This window comes from Delphinus delphis, chromosome 19 (genome assembly GCF_949987515.2).
Source record: "Delphinus delphis chromosome 19, mDelDel1.2, whole genome shotgun sequence".
NCBI lineage: Eukaryota > Metazoa > Chordata > Mammalia > Artiodactyla > Delphinidae > Delphinus > Delphinus delphis.
The window spans coordinates 29,329,739-29,349,941 of record NC_082701.1 but is presented as its reverse complement, the minus strand read 5'-3'; the positions used below and the strand labels follow the sequence as shown (position 1 = coordinate 29,349,941).

Below are 20,203 nucleotides of genomic sequence, written 5' to 3'. Positions count from 1 at the left end.
GTACTCTAGACTTCCTTGTGCACTTTCCCTGATAAGGGTCTGCATCCATTAATTTATCAAAACTTGTAAAAATTTATTTTTACTACTTCTTGAGGTAAAGACTTCAGTAAGTTCATAGGCTGTTATTTAAAGCCATGCTTCCATTTGTTTGTTTTAAATTTGCCTCTTTCACGTTATAAAGGGCGCTACCCTCATTCTAGTATTGTAAGATATTTTTTAAACACTTTTCCTTTCCTCTTTACATAACTTTACAGATTTTAATCAGTTACCTTTTCAGCCTTTCTAAAAAAATAATCATTTACTTTTTATATCTAATAACCCCAAACTCTTTGATCATTTTAATTCGTGCTCCCCCCATGGATCTTTATCTAATCCTTTTACATTTTTTCTGACATGAAGTTGTCAGAACTGCATATGATTTTTCAGGGACAACTACACTACTGTACTTGTGTTTTTTCAGATTTCTACAACCACAGTCCTCTTTGGCAATGCATTTTGCTGATGTTTTTAATAAATTGTTTACTTCATGTTTACTTCAATAAACTGTTTACTTGGGAGACCACTCCCAGTTCCCTTTCCTTTGTTCATAACTGGAAACTTTTATAACCCATCACTTTATCTATCTATATATATATATCTATATCTATATATATATATATTTTTTTTAGCCACGTTGCGTGGCTTGCAGGATCTTAGCTCCCTGACCAGGAATCGAACCCAGGTTCTCAGCAGTGAAAGCAGTGTCCTAATCACTGGACTGCCAGGGAATTCCCCATCATTTTACATTTAAATAATTTTTCCCTAAATGTGTTATCTTACTGTTATCCACTTTGAAACTTACCTTCCACGTTTCCTTTTTCTCTCTCAAGTTTACATGATCTTTAAATATATTGCCATGATTTTGGCACTTTATAATTTTAATTTCAGCTGTAGGTTTAGAACTTAAACTCTGTTCCTTTTTTCAGGACCATTTATAAACTTGTTAAGTGGGATGAATGGGTCTATCTTAGGAAAGAATCCCACTATTTACATTTCTCATCATAGAGATGATCCCATTTATCTTTATCCTTTGTTTTCGGTCTCTTAAGTTTCCTGTCCCTGACAATTTTGTAAATTCTGTACTGACCTAGTTTTCATAGCTTTGCATGTCTGAGTTCATCTCAACCATTTTTACTTTTTTCCCCCTTTTTTTCGTTCACAGTATTATTGTTTTTACGACACAGTAGATTGTCATATGCTTTTTGTTTAAATTCCAGTTTTAATCTGGAAATAAAAGTTATTCATTAGTTACTTACAACCAAAATACAATCAATTATAAATGCTAAAAATGAAGGGTGATTTTTTTCCCCCCTAGCATCAACTAAGATTTGGTAAATACCCTTTCTGGTGAGACATGAGAAGATCACATGAGGAGATATTGGCTTCAGACAGGAAAAAAGAGAGAAGAAAAGAAAAATGCATTACTTGTGTAATGTGTCATTTCTAATAAATCTTGCATACTCAGACATTTTCCCTGAGTGTCTAGAGCGCTGTTGTTCTTCTTGGGCTACAGTGTTCATTGTTATTTCAAGTAGAGGCCAGGCAGGCACTGATAGGAGTGGATGCCGGCCTGCCTGCCTTCCTAAGAATTACCATATGGTTTCTTTTCAACAGAAAGCTAAGCAGGGATAGAGGGAGGAAAAGGAAGCAGCAGATACTGGCTGGTTTTACTGCTGGTAGCTTGGACTGTGAAAAGGAGGAAAAAAACTCTGTGTAGTTATCTGGAACTTCCAAAAATACTGCTCTACTTTTTATCTGAAAATGTTAGCAAATGCTGATGGTCAGACCCTGAGAAAGTCTCCTGAAACCTTATTTCTTCCATCTCTTCTTTGCTTCTAGACTACCCAAGAGATATTTTATGTCTAATAGATGATTTGTGAGTTTTACGGTTAGTAATCATGGTGAGGTGACCATTACAGATGTAAATAACTAAAGAATTTCCTCTTATTTCCTGGAGACAAGAATATGTTGATTAAGAACTAGCATTCATGTGTAGTAATCTCATCCATCCTTACCCTCTTGTCATGGAGTATTTGGTAAACTACTTGGTTGCACTGCAAGGCAGATTTGATAAATTTTCAATTCTTAATGCATTTCCTTCCTTTCCTCCTTCCTGCTTTATAGCCCTCTTCCTTCCTTGATATTAACATGTTGCTCTTCTCTTTTTGAAATTAGAAACAAAACAAAACAAAAGCCTGTTATCCCCTCAACTTGTGATGTTGCCCTAGAACTGAGCTCACATAGTGTCTAAAAATTCTGACAAGGTATTTTATTTCATTGGTTCTCAGGGTTTCTTTCTTGATAGTAATGTCAAGTAATACCAGTCTAAACAATTTTGTCCCATAATCAGTTTTGTCTCTTAATTATCATGGTGATAGATATTATTATCATCATTTTGCAGAAAAGATGAAGAAACTGTGGCTCAGGGAAGTTTGAAAACAACAAAGTTGGTGCTCTATCGTTTGATGTTGCAGTAAATCTGTAGAACTGGTGTTCTTATATTGTTTCTCTTTTTCATGCTTTCCTTTTCATTTTTTCAGTTTCCGTTTCAAACTCAGTAGGTTTCCTGAGTCATCTCTTTCCCCATCTCTACCAATTGCAACCCACCCACCATCCCCATATACACACTAGATTATTTATTTATCTCTCAAGAGAAAAAACTTGCTGGAACAGTCTTCCTCTACATTCTTAGCCTGGCTTATTCCCTCACCTCCTTTAGGTTTTTAATCAAATGTTACCTTTTCTGTCAGGCCTTCTCCAACCATCGTATTTAAAATTACAACTTGCGTGCCACTCCATTTTGTAGTTTTTGTCTCCTCCCATTAAACTGTAAGCTCCATGAGGATCCAGATTATCAGTTTGATTCAGTGTTGTATCCGTTGCTCCTGTAATAGCATTTGGCATTGTAGTAAACACTTGCTAAACGTTTATAGAATTAATGGTCAAACCACAATGTCCTCATCTTTATATTCTTTATTACCATGCATGCATATACCATATATATATGGTAGTTACCAGCTTTTTTGGGTTGAATTTAATTGCTTTTAAATAAGAATTTTGGTTCTAATTTTGTCTTCTAAAATTCTGTATGGGTAAAAACTATATGTAGTTTTCCCAAAACTCAGCACTTAAAGCTTTTCTTTTCCTCCTCTTTTCATGGTTGAATTTATTCAGTCTTCATATGTTTGAGTTATCAAAGCTACTAATTACCACAGACAGACTCATTAGAACCATCTGTAGGAAAGTAAAAAGGTTTAGATTTTTTTCAATTGAGATTTATTATCAACTGGCAACATGGAAACAATATTAAGAGTAATTTATGTTACAACCACTTTTGAAAAGTGTTTGGCACTGTCTACATAAACATACCCTATGATCTAGCAGTTCCATTTTGTAGATTTATACCTAGAAGAAAGATGCTCCAGAAGACTTGACAAGAGTAGTCATAGCAGCATTATTTGTAATAACCCCAAACTAGAAACAACCCTAATGTCCACCAACAGTAGAATAAATAAATTGTGGTATATTCATACAAAGGCAGCAAATTGATTATTGCCACGTGCAACAGCAGGAGTGAATCACATGGACATAATGTTGACCTACAGAAGCCAGAAATAAAAGAGGACCTACTGTATAATTCCATTTATATAAAGTTCAAAAATAGGCAAGCTACATTTATAGTAATAGAAGTCAATGATAGTGGTTATTTTGGGAGAAGAAGTAATTACTAGTAGTGCCACCAGTGGGGTTTCTGGAGTTCTGGTAATGTTCTGTATCTGGATCTTGGTGGTAGTTACATGGGTGTGTTCATTGTAAAATTTCACCAAGATGTATATTTTAGATTTATGTACATTACTGTGTATCTGCTGTACAGCTAAAAAAAAAAATAGTTTTACCACCCTCCCACCAAAGTAGATTTGGTAATAAATATACGAGTACATGTAGAAATTCATTTAATTATATAGCTGATATAGCTGATATCTTTCTATTTTAGGCACAACTCTCTGAAATGTGTGTCACTCATGGACCTTTATTTTTTACTATACCCCATGTTACAGACTACATTGATTGTACTTAGGGCCTATGCGTGTGTAACTGAAATAATGTTTTGTGAAACAGTATTTACTTGTATCACATGTACTGATCTCACATTTTTATTCTGTTCATTAAAAAGATGCTATTTGTGACCAACTAAATTTTCACAATATGCAGTCTAATAAAACCATACTAAATAATAGAAATGTATAAATATGAACAGGAGCAAAATCTGAATTTTCAGATTTCTAGATGGATCAGGTTTTTAGTACGTATTAAATTTAGCTAGTTGCCAAAACAAATGGTTCTTACTATTTCAAAAAATACACAGATCTTCTTTGTGTTCATTTTTAGACATGACTTCATAGATTTTGATTAATGTGTGATTTGATTTTTATATGTATATGTTTTATGTGCAATCCCCCCTTTTTCAAAGGGGAAAAGATGGTGTTTATGTTCTTCAATTTTATTTTTAATGTGTCAGAGAGAAGGAAACCATATCCCATTTTTAGATAATGACAAAAGCAAGCAATAGATAATTCTAGCTAGAAAATCCAATACTGTTTTATAATTATTATTTTTAACTTCCTAAAAAGTAGTGTACCGGATGGGATATGAAGACAATAAAACAAATGTTTACTCGTTACACATTGGAGTACACAGATTTCTCGTATTTGTTATTTACAGTTTTGATTTTTGCCCCATCTGTGAACCATCTAAGGAACCATTAGTTCCTTATTGTTTTTTTTCCTTCTTTTTAACTGCTGAATCCTTATTTTTCTTAATTGAGATAAATTGACATCTAACATTGTATTAGTTTTAGATGTACAACATAATGATTTGATGTATGTATATACTGCAAAATTATTACCACAATAAGTTTAGTTAACATCCATCACCACATATTGTTACAAATTTTTTTTCTTGTGATGAGAACTTTTAAGATCTCTCTTAACTTTCAAATATACAGTACAGTCCTGTTAATCAGAATCACCATGCTGTACATTACATCCCCAGAACTTATTTATCTTTTAACTGGAAGTTTGTATCTTTTGACCACCTATGCCCGTATCACCCATCCTCCCTCCATCTGCCTCTGGCAGTCACCAACCTGGTTTTCTGTATGTATGATCTCAGGGTTTTTTTTTTAGATTGCACATATAAAGTGAGATCATATAGTATTTGTCTTTCTCTGACTTATTTGACTTAACATAATGCCGTCGAAATCTATCCATGTTGTTGCAGATGGCAAGATTTCCTTCTTTTTTATGACTGAATAATATTACAATGTGTGTCTTTCTATCTTTATGTATATATCCCACATTTTCTTTATTCATCATCAATAGACACTTAGGTTCTTTCCATGTCTTGGCTATTGTAAGTAATAATATTTCAATAAACCTGGGCGGGGGGTGTTGCAGATATTTTTTCAAGATAGTGATTTCATTTCTTTTGGACCAAAACCCAGAAGTGAAATTGTTGGGTCATATGGTAGTTCTAATTTTAATTTTTCGAGTACCCTTCATACTGGCTGTACCCATTCCCACCAACAGTGCACGTCTTTTTCTCCTCAGCTTTGCCAACATTTGTTATCTCTCTTTTTATTTTATTTTATTTTATTTTATTTATTTATTTATTTATTTATTTTTTTTTTTTTGCGGTACGCGGGCCTCTCACTGCTGTGGCCTCTCCCGTTGCAGAGCACAGGCTCCAGACGCACAGGCTCAGCGGCCATGGCTCACGGGCCCAGCCGCTCCGCGGCATGTGGGGTCCTCCCGGACCGGGGCACGAACCCGTGTCCCCTGCATCGGCAGGCGGACTCTCAACCACTGCGCCACCAGGGAAGCCCTTTTTTTAGTTTTTAATGTTTATTTATTTTTGGCTGCGTCACATCTTAATTGCGGCACACAAGATCTTTCATTGCGGTGCACGGGCTCTTCGTTGCGGTGTGCGGGCTTTTCTCTAGTTGCGGCATGCAGGCTCCACAGTGCATGGCTTTGTAGTTGCCGCACGCGGACTTAGTTGCCCCGCGGTATGTGGGATATTAGTTCCCTGACCAGGGATTGAACCCGCGTCCCCTGCATTGAAAGGTGGAATCTTAACCACTGGACCACCAGGGAAATCCGAACACTTGTTATCGCTTGTCTGTTCTATGATAGCCATTCTAATAGTTGTGAGGTGATATCTCATTATGGTTTTGATTTCCCTGATGATTAGTGTTGTTGAGCACCTTTTCATGTACCTGTTTGCCATATGTGCATCTTTTTGGAAAAATATCTGTTCATATCCTCTACCTATTTTTTAATCAGATTTTCTTCTATTGAATTGTGTGAGTTCCCTATTTATTTTGGATATTAACCCCTTGTTAGATACATGGTTTGCAAAAATTTTCTTCCAGTTGTTATGTTGCGTTTTCATGTTGTTGATGGTTTCCTTTGCTGTACAAAGCTTTTTAATTTGATGTAATCCTACTTGTTTATTTTTGGTTTTGTTGCCTTTGCTTTGGTGTCATATCCAAAAATCATTGCTAAGACCAAAGTCAAGGGGCTTACCCCCTATGTTTTCTTCTAGGAGTTTTATGGTTTCAGATCATATGTTCTAGTGTTTAATCCATCTTGAATTGATTTTTGTGTGTGGTGTAAGATAGGGGTCCAGTTTGATTCTTTTTCATGTGGCTATCTAATTTTTTTCATCACTGTTTATTGAAGAGACTATTCTTTCCCCATTGTATATATATATATATATATTTTTGGCGGTACACGGGCCTCTCACTGCTGTGGCCTCTCCCATTGCAGAGCACAGGCTCCGGACATGCAGGCCCAGCAGCCTAGCCGCTCCACGGCATGTGGGATCCTCCCGGACCGGGGCACAAACCCATGTCCCCTGCATTGGCAGGCGGACTCTCAACCACTGGGCCACCAGGGAAGCCCCACCCCATTGTATATTCTTGGCTCCTTTGTCATAAATTAATATTTCATATATGTGAGGGTTTATTTCTGGGCTCTCTATTCTTTTCCATTGATCTGTGTGTCAGTTTTTAAGCCAGTATCATACAGTTTTGATTACTGTAGCTTTATAATACAGTTTGGAATCAGAAAGCATGATGGCCCCAGCTTTGTTCATCTTTACTAAGAGTGCTTTGGCTATTCTGGGTCTTCTGTCATTCCATACAGATTTGGGGATTGTTTGTTCTATTTCTGTGACAAATGCCATTGGAATTTTGTTTGAGATTGCATTGAATCTGTAGATTGTTTTGAGTAGTATGGACACTCTAACAATATTCTTCCAACCCATGAGCATATAATGTCTTTCCATTTATTTGTGTCTTCTTCAATTTCTTTCCTCAGTGTCTTATAGCTTTCAGTGTGCAGGTTTTTTATCTCCTTGGTTAAATGTATTCCCAGGTATTTTATTCTTTTTTGGTGCAATTGTAAATGCAAATGTTTTCTTAATTTCTCTTTCTGATAGTTCATTATTAGTGTATAGAAACACAATAGATTTTTTTTTGGCTGCATTGGGTCTTTTTTTGCAGCACATGGGCTTTCTCTCTAGTTGTGGCGAGCAGGGGCTACTCTTTGTTGTGGTGTGCGGGCTTTTCATTGTGGTGGCTTCTCTTTGTTGCAGAGCATGGGCTCTAGGCATGTGGGTTTCCATAGCTGTGGCACGCGGGCTCTAGAGCACAGGCTCAGTAGTTGTGGCGCACAGGCTTAGTTGCTCTGCAGCATGTGGGATCTTTCCGGAGCAGGGCTCAAACCCATGTCCCCTGTATTGGCAGGTGGATTCTTAACCACTGCGCCACCAGGGAAGTCCCCACAATAGATTTTTGTGTATTGATTTTTTATTCTCCAACTTGACTGAATTAGTTGATTAGTTCTAATAGTTTTCTGGTGGAGTTTTTAGGATTTTCTGTATATAACATCAGGTCATCTGCCAACAGAGAGGGTTTTACTTTTTCATTTCCCATTTGAATAAAAATGATAAGAGAGTAAGCATCCTGTCTTCTTCTTAATCTTAGAGGAAAAGCTTTCAGTTTTTCACAAGACTATGATATTAGCTGTGGGCTTGTCATATATGGCCTAATTCCCTCTGGACCCACTTTGTTGAGAATTTGTATGACGATTTTTCCTTTTTTTTTGAGGATTTTTGCATCTGTGTTCATCAGGGATATTGGCCAATAATTTTCTTTACTTGTAGTGTCCTTGTCTGGTTTTGGTTTTGGGGTAATGCTGGCCTCTTAAAATGAATTTGCAAGTGATCCCTCCTCTTCAGTTTTTTGGAAGAGTTTGAGAAGAGTGGTGTTAGTTCTTTAAATATATGGTGGAATTCAGTAGTGAAACCATGTGTTCCTGGACTTTGTTGGGAGATTTTTGATTACTAATTCAATTTCCTTACTAGTAATTAGTCCGTTCAGATTTCTTATTTCTTCATGATTCAGTGTTGGTAGGTTGTAGGTTTCTAGAAATGTATACATTTCTCTAGGTTGTTCAATTTTTCAGCATGTCATTGTTCATAATAGACTCTTATGAATCTTTGTAGTTATATGGTGTCAGTTGTCATATCTCCTCTTTCATTTTTTACTTTATTTATTTAAGCCCCCTTTTTTCTTGGTGAGTCTAGCTAAAGTTTTGTCTAATTTATCTTCTCCAAAAATCATTAGTTTCATTGACTTCTTCTATTGTTTTTCTAGTCTATTTCATTTATTTCCACTATGATCTTTGTTATTTCCTTCCTTCCACTAACTTTGGGCTTAGTTTGTGCTTTGTGTTCTAGTTCCTTGAGGTATAAAGTTAGGTTGTTTGAGATCTTGTTCTTAATGTATGCATTTATCACTATGAATATCCCTCTTAGAACTGCTTTTGCTGCATCCCTTAAGCTTTCCTATTTTGTGTTTCCAATTTCATTTGTCTCAAGATATTTTTTTAATTTCACTTTTGAGTTCCTTGACCCATTGGTCGTTCAATAGCATGTTGTTAAATCTTCACACATTTGTGAATTTTCCAATTTTCTTCTTGAAATTGATTTTTAGTTTTATACCACTGTGGCCAGAAGAGATACTTGATATGATTTCAGTCTTCTTAAATTTATTAATACTTGTCTTATGTTCTAATAAATGATCTATCCTGGATAATGTTCCATGTGTGCTAAAGAAGAATGTATATTCTGATGCTTTTGGGTGGCATGTTCTGTAAATGTCTGTTAAGTCCCACTAGTCTTATGTGTCATTTAAGTCCAATGTTTCCTTATTGATTTTCAGTCTGGTTGATCTATCCATTGGTAAAAGTGGAGTATTGTATTGAAGTCTCCTACTGTTATTGTATTGCTGTCTATTTCTCCTTTTAGATATGTTAATATTACTTTCTTAAAAAAATATTACTTTCTTATTTTGGTATCTCTTAGTCCACTATAATCTTGTGGGTCTCATGGACACAAGTCCTGTTGACTTTCAAATCTAGATGTTTTGGGGGCCTGTCTATCAGGTGGAAGTCTTAAAAGTTGGGTCATCAGGTGTGGGTTTGTGGGGAGCCAAGCGTTTTGCTCTACAGGAAGAAGATGGGAGTTGTGAGTTCAGAGTGTTCATGGGAGAAGGTGAGTTCAAGAGCTTCTTCCTCTGTTGGCATCCTGAATGAGAACTGTCTAATCTCTTATTAAAAGTTCTAAATCTGTAAATTATTTCTAGAATAAAATTGCTTTCCTGAAATGTGTTTATATGATGTATTCTATTTGCTCTATTATAGAATTCTACCCTAATTTCCAATTTAAATAGGAATTCCAGGGATCATCTCTGATTTAATAATGTAAAAGCTATAAATTGGATATTGAAAGTTTCATTTTCAAAAGTAGTTGCACCACTCTGTTCTGATCACTTTTTTTGGTAAATGTATGTGTATTTTGTAATCCAGCATCCTGTAGGTACTGAATTAAAAATTTATAATTAGTTTCTATTGTCACAATCACTTTACTTCGTCAAATTAATATCCCTACTTTATCTTGTAATTCTAGAGTTTGTTTCTTAGCAATCTTCATCTTACAAGTTTGTGTGAGTCCATTATAATTCAAAAAAAGAACAGGGACTTCCCTGGCAGTCCAGTAGTTAAGACTTCGCCTTCCAATGCAGGGGGTGCAGGTTTGATCCCTGATTGGGAAGCTAAGATCCCACGTGGCTCATGGCCAAAAAAGCCAAAAACAGAGAACAGCAGCAATGTTGCAACAAATTCAACAAAGACTTCCAAAAAAATGGTCAACATCAAAAAAACCTTAAAAAAAAAAAAAAGAATAGATGATATGTGACTCTTTTGAAATTATACTACATTTAAAGGAGACCTCAAATATGCAATATTAAAAACATCAGTTACATTAATGATATTGTTGAGGATGTCAACACTAAAGTAAACTATTTTGTTCACTTTGAATTTAATAAATTAATGCTCTATATCTTTCTGTGAAAATAGCTCATAAAGAGTCCTGATAACAGGTAGGAAATTGCAGTTAGGAAACATTTTATTCTGTTTTGTTTTGTTTTGTTTGCGGTACGCGGGCCTCTCACTGTTGTGGCTTCTCCTGTTGCGGAGCACAGGCTCTGGACGTGCAGGCTCAGCGGCCATTGCTCACAGGCCCAGCCGCTCCGCGGCATGTGGGATCTTCCCAGACCGGGGCATGAACCCGTGTCCCCTGCGTCGGCAGGCGAACTCTCAACCACTGTGCCACCAGGGAAGCCCTTTATTCTGTTTTTAAGAGGAGAAAGATTTAAAAATTATGAGTTATGTTTCATTGTAGTTTCTGTGAAGATAATAATTAATCGTACCCATTAACTGTGTTCTTTACCATGTGTAAAATATTAGTCATTGTAGAAAATACTTAATTACATGGTTATTAGGATCTTAACAAGTTAATGTTTCAAACTGATTGTCCATGATGCTGAAACAGCTTACAACATTAAGTCATCATTACTATTTAGCTCCATTTCTGGTTAATAGAGAATAATATGACACAACATATTTGACTGGGACACAGGAATTAACAAGTCATTTTTAGATGCCAAAAGAACTTCACAAATACAGTAGATATTAACACAAATTCCTCTTATACACAAGAAATTATTGAAACAGTTGCTCTGTGGTTTTTAGTATTGACCCTGCAGCCACTTCAGTGTCAAACCCAAGAAGAGCAATAGCTCAGCAGAAGTTTTAACATAGGGAATTCCCTGGTGGTCCATTGGTTAGGATTCCAGGCTTTCAGTGCCAGGGGCCCAGGTTCAATCCCTAGTCGGGGAACTAAGATACCGCAAGCCACACGGCACAGCCAAAAAAAATAAAAATAAGATAAAATCCTTTAAAATATATATATATTTTAAAGAAAAGAAGTTTTAACATATAACATGTTAAGAAGGCAGTTAATTTATAAAACTGCTGACCAGTTACCTCACACTGATGGTGATAGTTCAGCTCAAACTAACATAAGGTATTAACCGAATACATACTTACCTCCAGTAATAATGCATTCATTTTACATGTTTAGGGATTATCTGTTGCTTTGAAAGAAATCTTGGAATTTAATGTGATCCCTTATCATGAAAATGAAAAGATTTTCTGTTACCATTTGAAGATAAACATTATTTTATATATTTAGATCTAAGTTGACTTCTTCAGTTCAAAAATTAGTATTTTGCAAGCTAATTATTATAATTAGCTGTACAGTTTCTCTTTTCTTAATCTTAAATATATTTCTTAGGAAGACGAAATGTGAAACAAAAGTAGTGCAGGAATATTCATACTTGAAGGCATTGTCTGTTTTTCTTTATTAATCCTTGAAATCTCAGTAGTAAGGACTTATTGTAACTTTTCTTCATCTGCCTTCTGTAGTCATTGGAGAAATGTTCCTGGTGTCTCTCATTCTTACTTTCAGAAGCACGATTGGTTACGTACATAATCACTATCAGTAGGAGTGGGAAAGATAATTTTATTTACTTGTATTTTGTTTATTTACTTTTAAAAAGTAGAAAATGATATATGATTACTAGTTGTAAATGCATGCTGCTTATTTAGATAGAGTTAGAGGATGAAACCCCTCTCAGGCACTTAAAATTGTGAAATACTTGAGCGTTGTGAAATGTGAATCCAGCGAAATGAAACTATTAAAAGGAATTTGGTTTTAGTTGTACAGACTTTTTTTTAATGAAGAATGACAATTGAGGAAGTAAGTAATCAGATTGAACTTGCTACACAGTTCCCACAAACGCAAAAAAAGAAAACAATTAAAATGAAATATTAATTTGATATTTAACTTGAATTTTGAATCTCACATATTAATTTGTTAAACTTTTCCTTTAAATTATTGTTGTTTATTATTATTGGCGCACAGTTTTTCTTGGCTAGTTTATTTTATCTGATGGCCTAAAAAGAATAGCAAATTTTGTTTGAAATTGTTCTTTTTAAACTTTAGTAAAAGAAGGGTTTTTTTCCTGTTTTTGTGTGCGTGTGTGTGTGTGTGTGTGTGTGTGAGAGAGAGAGAGAGTTGTGTTTATTGTCTAATATTATACCTATAGTACATTTTTCTCTCTTTACTTTAAAAGCAAACACAAACAGAAATATTTTAATGCATAGAAAATGTTAGCTTTACATCATTAGAAAGCTGTCAAATAAATGCAAATAATGAAGAAGTACTGAAGTTGTTTAAAAATAACTTCTAAAATTGCAGAGCAACAAACAAGGAACATATAATTACCTTTAAGATGTAGAACATTTTAGACAATTAAAAAATGATGTTTTTAATAAATGTTAACAAAGCCTTTAAACCCATATCAGTAAGTTTTGAATATGACTTTAAATGTGAAATAAGTTTAAAATAAAAACAACAAAATATAGTTGTGTTTATGAAATCTAAACATGAGTTAATTTACCACTGTAAAGTATTTCAGATTTGGTGCAAATACTAGTGTAATGCTGCCTTGAGTTTGTTTTCATTACTCCGGCAAGGAAAAACATCAAGAAAATTCTTCCTCGAGCTGCATACTCAGCTTCTGTTGGTTTCTTGTGATGAAAGCAACTGTGCAGACTTATTAGCTTAATTTAAATAAACTTTTATGAATTATTAATATATAAATGTAATTTTAATTCCAAGAATATTGTGAAAGACCTGGAAAATAAATTATAGGAAGTGAAAGTAGCATGGTCATGGTGTGTATGTGTGTGTGTGTGTGTGTGTGTAACACATAGTAAGATTTATGAAATCCATTTTCATTAGATGACTTTCAGACTTTTTAAAAAGTAAAACTCCCCATTAAAAAGGCACTTAACTTATTTTCCTTGTAAAATATGCCAGCTAAAAATTAATTAAAAACAAAAGAGTAAAGGGAACTTTCTATTATACTTATTTGGGTAGAGTAACGCTTTTCCTTCAAACAAAGATTCTTGAAGCACCGTTAAGGATAATTGATGATGGGCACCCAGGCATCCGAAAGAACAAGGAGTTTATTTTCATTTTTTTCTTGTCTAATTTCTGTTAAGTAAAGAGATTCTGCCAAGGGATAAAATAGTTCCTTACTTTCAGGATGTTTTAAAAAATATGATTCCTTGAACTTCTCTAGGCTTAAATATTTTTGTTAGTTTGTATGTTAGCTGATCTGCATAATGTTAAACATTTTTTCCTTTATATAAGCCAATTAGTATAATCATACCTCTTTTTCAATTTAAATGTATGGGTGTATGTATCTCTATAATAGAAAAATACCATCAGTTTAAAATGATGACACTATCATAGTCACTTGGTTGAAATAAATATAAGAATCTAAAGCCTTGAAATTAAGATAAAGGAAAACAGGATAGCATACCTTTTATATACAACACCTTGTTGATCTTGTCTACACTATTTTATGCAAAAAACTAATTTTTTGTAATTTCATATACTGAAGACTGCATAAATGCTGCGATAGAAAAATGTTCCCACATTAGTCTGACTTGGCAAATAGGTTTATAAAAAGTTTTGTTGTCTTTAAAATAAAATTTCTATAGTTTTTGTTTTGTTTTACTTTTTCTTCACAATTGAGTACCATCTTTCACTAAAGTAGATCTGCTATGAAGATATCAAGGGCTGTGAAGGAAGGCGTTTTCCTGAATTTATATTTTTAACTCTTGGGCTATATTAATTAAAATTTCATAACTAATTTATAATATAATAGTATTATTTGGTATTTTTAAAACTCAAAACATTTCTATTCATTATGGCCAGTTTTTATTTAGTGCTCTGATGAATTACAGATTTAGTAATTTGTGACTTATGTAAATTATTCAAGACAATTGGATGTATAGTTTTAAATAAGTTATATAGGAAAACTGATTTCATTATATATTCCTAACCAGTTTTTAAATCAATAAAATCAGTATTTCACTCTTAATGCAGTCAATGTTAATTTAAGAAAAAAATTAAATCTTCAGTTAGAAATATGAAAAAAAATACAGAGAACCTTTTGTAGCAGTAATTTAGTTGTTTAAAAATATTAAATCTGATATATTTTATTTACTAGACGAGTAAGCCTAATCCCAAAAGGAAAAATTCTGTCTTTGAAAATACATTGCAAAATTACAAAATTGCATTGTAGAATTTAGTTAATGATTAACTTTGATAGCCTATATGTTTGAACTTGAAAGTATTTGTATTAACTGTTAATATCTGTTAATATCTCTTTTTTTAATTTATTTTATTTGTTTATTTTTGGCTGTGCTGGGCCTTCGTTGCTGCTCATGGGCTTTCTCTAGTTGTGGTGAGCGGGGGCTACTCTTTGTGGCGGTGCATGGGCCTCTCATCGCAGTGGCCTCTCTTGTTGCTGAACACAGGCTCTAGGCACGTGGGCTTCAGTAGTTATGGCACACAGGCTCAGTAGTTGTGGCTCTTGGGCTCTAGAGCGCAGGCTCAGTAGTCGTGGCGCACGGGCCTAGTTGCTCCCCTGCATGTGGGATCCTCCCAGACAAGGGCTCGAACCCGTGTCCCCTGCATTGACAGGCGGACTCCTAACCATTGTGCCACCAGGGAAGCCCTGTTAATATCTTTTCAAATATATATTATTGGTTTAATTCCTTTGACTTTCTCACCATCCTCAGCAAGTAAGTAGGTGGAAGGTCTTTTTTTTTTTTTAATTTCAGTCTTCACTGTTGTACTTTGATACAGCTGTTCAACATAATATTATGGGTTAAAGTGGTTTTGTGTGTTTGTTTTTTGAATCTACAACTTCTGTTGTGGATTAGGGAAGTGCTTTAAACCCTCTTCCTGGTCTATGAAGGAACCTTCTACCACTTATATTATGACCATTCTATAAGATTGTTGACTATTAGAGTATGTTGAGCTAAAGAGAGAGGAGTGTTCTCTGACGTGAACACTTCTAAAAAGACATTCACACATTAGCTAATATCTTTTAATTGTATCAGTTATTTTCATTGAAATTTTGATTGGAGTATATACCATTTCAAAACCAGAAAACAGGTAAAGTCAAATTTCAGACTGGTACTTTTAAGAAAAAATATATGTAATTACAGCACCCTCATGCTAGAAAAGAAAATCGTGGAAATAAATTGGCCAGCCAAATGCATGTTTCAGCCTGGGAGGTAGAAGAGTGAAATAAAAAGAGCAGTGATTTTAGAGCCTGAAGTATCTACTCTGCCTACACCCGAGAATTATTGAAAGGCTCCAATAAAATGTTTGTGAAAACCGTTTTATATAACTAGCACAAACTGTGTAAATGTAGGATGTTCTTTGTTTTGCGGGGTAATGAATGGTTAGTTATTGCCACATAACTGTTTTTTTTCCATCTTTTGGCCAATGATCAGTAGAGGTGTCTTCATTGGCTATCTTGAAAAATCCTGTGGTTTCCTACCCTGATATTAATGAGGGAGTAAGTCTGATGAGTTAATTAAAGGAAAGAGAAAGAGATATGTGGTAGACTAGCATTTCCAAAAGAATGGGTTGGTTCATGGTTGGTTTATAACATTTTGTTCATCCCTAGCTAATCCAGAGTGAACCCAAAAAATAAAGTAACAGTGTTTTGGCTTATTCTTGAAATGTGATAAAAGTTTATCTTTAAGGATGTGTAGTTAATGTTTTATCAAGATTTTATTTGCATGTTTTTCAGTGCACCCTGCTGTGATTTTTTTTAAATCATTCATCTTATTAAATGAATCAATGATTTCAGATTATGAGACATTTGATATTATAAACTCTGTAAAGAGCCATCTTTCTTTCTTCCTTCTACTTTTCATTAATGTTTTGATATCCTCCTTTTATACAGGACTTCGCCTCCCGGGCTAAACTGGCAGTTCAAAACCTAGTACAGAAGGTTGGATTTTTTGGAATTTTGGCCTGTGCTTCGGTAAGTGAATTGTATTTAAATAGTAGATTTAATGAAGAGTGGCCCCTGCTTGCCACAACTAGAGAAAGCCCTCACACAGAAACGAAGACCCAACACAGCAAAAATTAATTAGTTAATTAATAAACTCCTACCCCCAACATCTTCTTTAAAAAAAAAATAGTAGATTTATATGTCGATCCAATTTGTTTTTAAAAGTACATGACTGGGGCTTCCCTTGGTGGCGCAGTGGTTGAGAGTCTGCCTGGCTGCAGGGGACGCGGGTTCATTCCCCGGTCCAGGAAGATCCCACATGCCGTGGAGCGGCTAAGCCCGTGAGCCATGGCCGCTGAGAATGTGCCTCTGGAGCCTGTGCTCCGCAGCGGGAGAGGCCACAACAGTGAGAGTCCCGCATACCGCAAAAAAAAAAAAAAAAAAAAAAAAGTACATGACTGAATGAAAAAATAATTATCACTTTTAACAGGTATATAATGTTATTAATCATTCACCTTACTGATCAAATGAGCTGTTTTCTGTTGGATAGGTTTCTATGTTGTTTGTTGACTTTCAAGCATTTTATCATACCATGATGACTTCAGACCTAAATGGCTTGATTCAGTAAGAAAAAAGAGACAAAATCCATCTTTCTCATGAAGAATATATAATGAAGTGCATTTAAGCAAATAACAGTGACTTCATTCTTTCCAGAGTTACAGATAGGTAGTCTTTTTCCAAAGCTTCAGGCATTAGTTATAAGGAAGAATTCATATAAAACCTCCTTAAGTGACTTTAACACCTAGCTAGGTAATTGAAACATCTGTGGCAAGGTTAAGGACATCTTTGGCTACAGTGAATTAAGAAGCTATTTGTGTCAAAAACTTAATTAGGACTTCCCTGGTGGCGTGGTGGTTAGGAATCTGCCTGCCAATGCAGGGGACACAGGTTCAAACCCTAGTCCGGGAAGATCCCACATGCCTCAGAGCAACTAAGCCCATGCACTGCAACTACTGAGCCTGCACTCTAGAGCCCACGAGCCACGACTACTGAGCCCACATGCCACAACTACTGAAGCCCACGTGCCTAGAGCCCACGCTTCGCAACAAGAGAAGCCACAACAATGAGAATCCCACGCACCACAACAAAGAGTGGCCCCTGCTCTCCACAACTAGAGAAAGCCTGTATACAGCGATGAAGACCCAGCACAGCCAAAAATAAAAATAAAATTTAAAAAAAGAAAAAAGAAGTTACTAACTGTATATAAAAAAATAACTCTATAAAAAAATAACTCAATGTCTCAAATTGCAGATTTATGAAATTGACATTCCTTGATGAGTTGGTGTTTATCCTGGTCCTTTTCTAATATAATAGATACAGTTACATTTGAAATGGGGTGTTTTGGTCAAAGTTTTCTTTGGTAGTCTGTACACAATTCTTGGTAGTTCAGTGGTAGATTTGACCAGAATAACTAGATGTATCTAGTTGATATGATAAAAGCTTCAATTATAAGTAAAATTCAGAAAATTATTGTCTACTGACCCACAGTTACTTTGTCCATTATGTATTAGAACTTGAATATATCCTTGAGTACCCCTTTCCTCACCTTAGCAAAGTAAATGGCCAAAAAGGGAAGACATTTGGTGCCAAAATTTCTAATGTGATATCAACATTCTAGAGATATTCTAAACTATACATGTGCCTCAATTACTATCTTTTGACCCTGGCTATACTAGAAATTTTTGTAATCTAACTTTTCTTTTCAGTGTAGAAGCTCTTTATCACAATATTGATCTCAACTATTTGAGCAATGTGTAGGTATGTTGTAGTGTGACGTAGTGGGATGAGAATTGGTTTTGGAGTCAGGCTTACTTGGGTTCCTAAACCAGGTTTGCCTCTTAGCTATGTAGTCTCAGTGTCAATTTACTCTCCTTGAGCCCTAGTTTTCTAATGTTTAAAATGGGGCAATAGGGACTTCCCTGGTGGTCCACTGTGTAAGACTCCGCACTCCCAATGCAGGGGGCCCGGGTTCGATCCCTGGTCGGGGAACTAGATCCTGCATGTATGCCGCAACTAAAGATCCTGCATGCCACAATGAAGATCCCACGTGCCGCAACTAAGACCCAGTGCAGCCTAAATAAATAAATAATTTTTTTTTTTTAATGAGTTAGTAAGACACTCATTACAAAGGTTGATGTGAGGATTTAAGATAATATATATGAACTAACACAGTGCCTGGAAGGTGAACTAAGACAGAGCTCAACCATTTTTTATTGTTATTCATCAGCTTTGTATCAACCCCTGACTGCTTGGATGAAGAAGTGAAAGCTGTATTCCCTTTCGTCAAGGATTCTGAAGTCTAGTGAGGGAGACAGTTTAAATACAATAATAAGTGAAAGGTGCTGTGGAAGCCCAGCAGAATAGGATTAAGCTGAGAGGACTAAAGAACGATAATGTCCTTAGTTTAGAAGCTAAGAGAACAGTGTGAGAGCCATGTTGCCTGGGTTGAAATCCTGAAATCATGCTCTGCTGCCATTAATACTGGACAAATTGCTTAATCTGTCTGTCTCACTTTTCCTATAAAATGGATGTAATATCATATAGCATTGTTTTGGGAATTAAGTGAGTTGATGATGTAGAAACCTTAGAAAAGTACCTAACAACTCAATAAAAGTTAGCTTTCATTATTCCTGGGGAAAATACAAGAACCTTTGATTTATTAAAGCAAAAAATATTTATTCTTTGGCACTCATCTATGCCTGTGTCTTCCCTGCTAAAATTCCACTTTCTATACTAGCCAATCTTCTTTTTTTTTTTTTTTTTTAGCCAATCTTCTTTATATTTGACTAGGAATAGTCAATAGCCAACATAAATTAATAGATCGATTTGACCCTCTAAGAACTTTTTACTAGGAAATTGTTAATACTTATATTAAAGTATTAAAAGTATGTGTACTTGATTTAAGGTAAGAAGGTAAGTAGAGGGTAAGGTAGGAAGAAGTTCGTTTTTGATAAATTTATTTATTTATTTTATTTATATTTGGCTGCATTGGGTCTCTGTTGCTGTGCACGGGCTTTCCCTAATTGAGGCAAGTGGGGGCTACTCTTCATTGTGGTGCGTGGGCTTCTCGTTGCCGCGGTTTCTCTTGTTGCGGAGCACGGGCTCTAGGCATGCGAGCTTCAGTAGTTGTGGCACACGGGCTCAGTAGTTGTGGCTCGCTGGCTCTAGAGCTCAGGCTCAGTAGTTGTGGCACACGTGTTTAGTTGCTCCGCAGCACGTGGGATCTTCCCGGACCAGGGCTCAAACCCGTGTCCCCTGCATTGGCAGGCGGACTCTTAACCACTGTGCCACCAGAGAAGCCCAGAAGTTTATTTATTAGTTAGTTATTTTGTTGTTAACATTTAAACTAAGGTAAAACTCGTAATTGAGGGAAAATCTCAAAGCTACTTAGTAGTTCTTTTAATTCTAATCTTCCTTTCTGTGTATTTAGTTAACAATTGAAAAAAGTAACATGCATATGTAACAACAAATTCGTTGATTATGCTCTTCTGAGAGTATCCAACATAAAACTTCTAATTTTTATCTACTCTGATTACATATCTTGTGTACTTTAATTTCCATTTCAATATGCTGTGGAGCCTGATAATAAAGGAAAACAATTAAAATTTTAATTCATGGAGTTGTGAGAGTCATATGAGAAAATATAAGAAATGACAGTTGTAAGGATGTGGAAGTGACATTGTTATTAAATGGTTATAAGACAGATGCAATTGCATAAAGCATTTGAATTTGGATAAGAAAAAT

General features: G+C 35.3%; 1 protein-coding gene across 2 annotated transcripts in view; it reads left to right on the top strand.

Annotated features, from left to right (window-relative positions):
• Nucleotides 1–20,203, top strand: part of VMP1 (vacuole membrane protein 1) — a 126,975-nt gene that overhangs the window by 83,423 nt on the left and 23,349 nt on the right. For both annotated transcript variants that reach the window (XM_059997114.1, XM_059997115.1), the window contains exon 8: nucleotides 16,349–16,429. In XM_059997114.1, coding sequence (XP_059853097.1) covers nucleotides 16,349–16,429 — 81 coding nt within the window. The remainder of the gene's footprint in view (nucleotides 1–16,348; nucleotides 16,430–20,203) is intronic.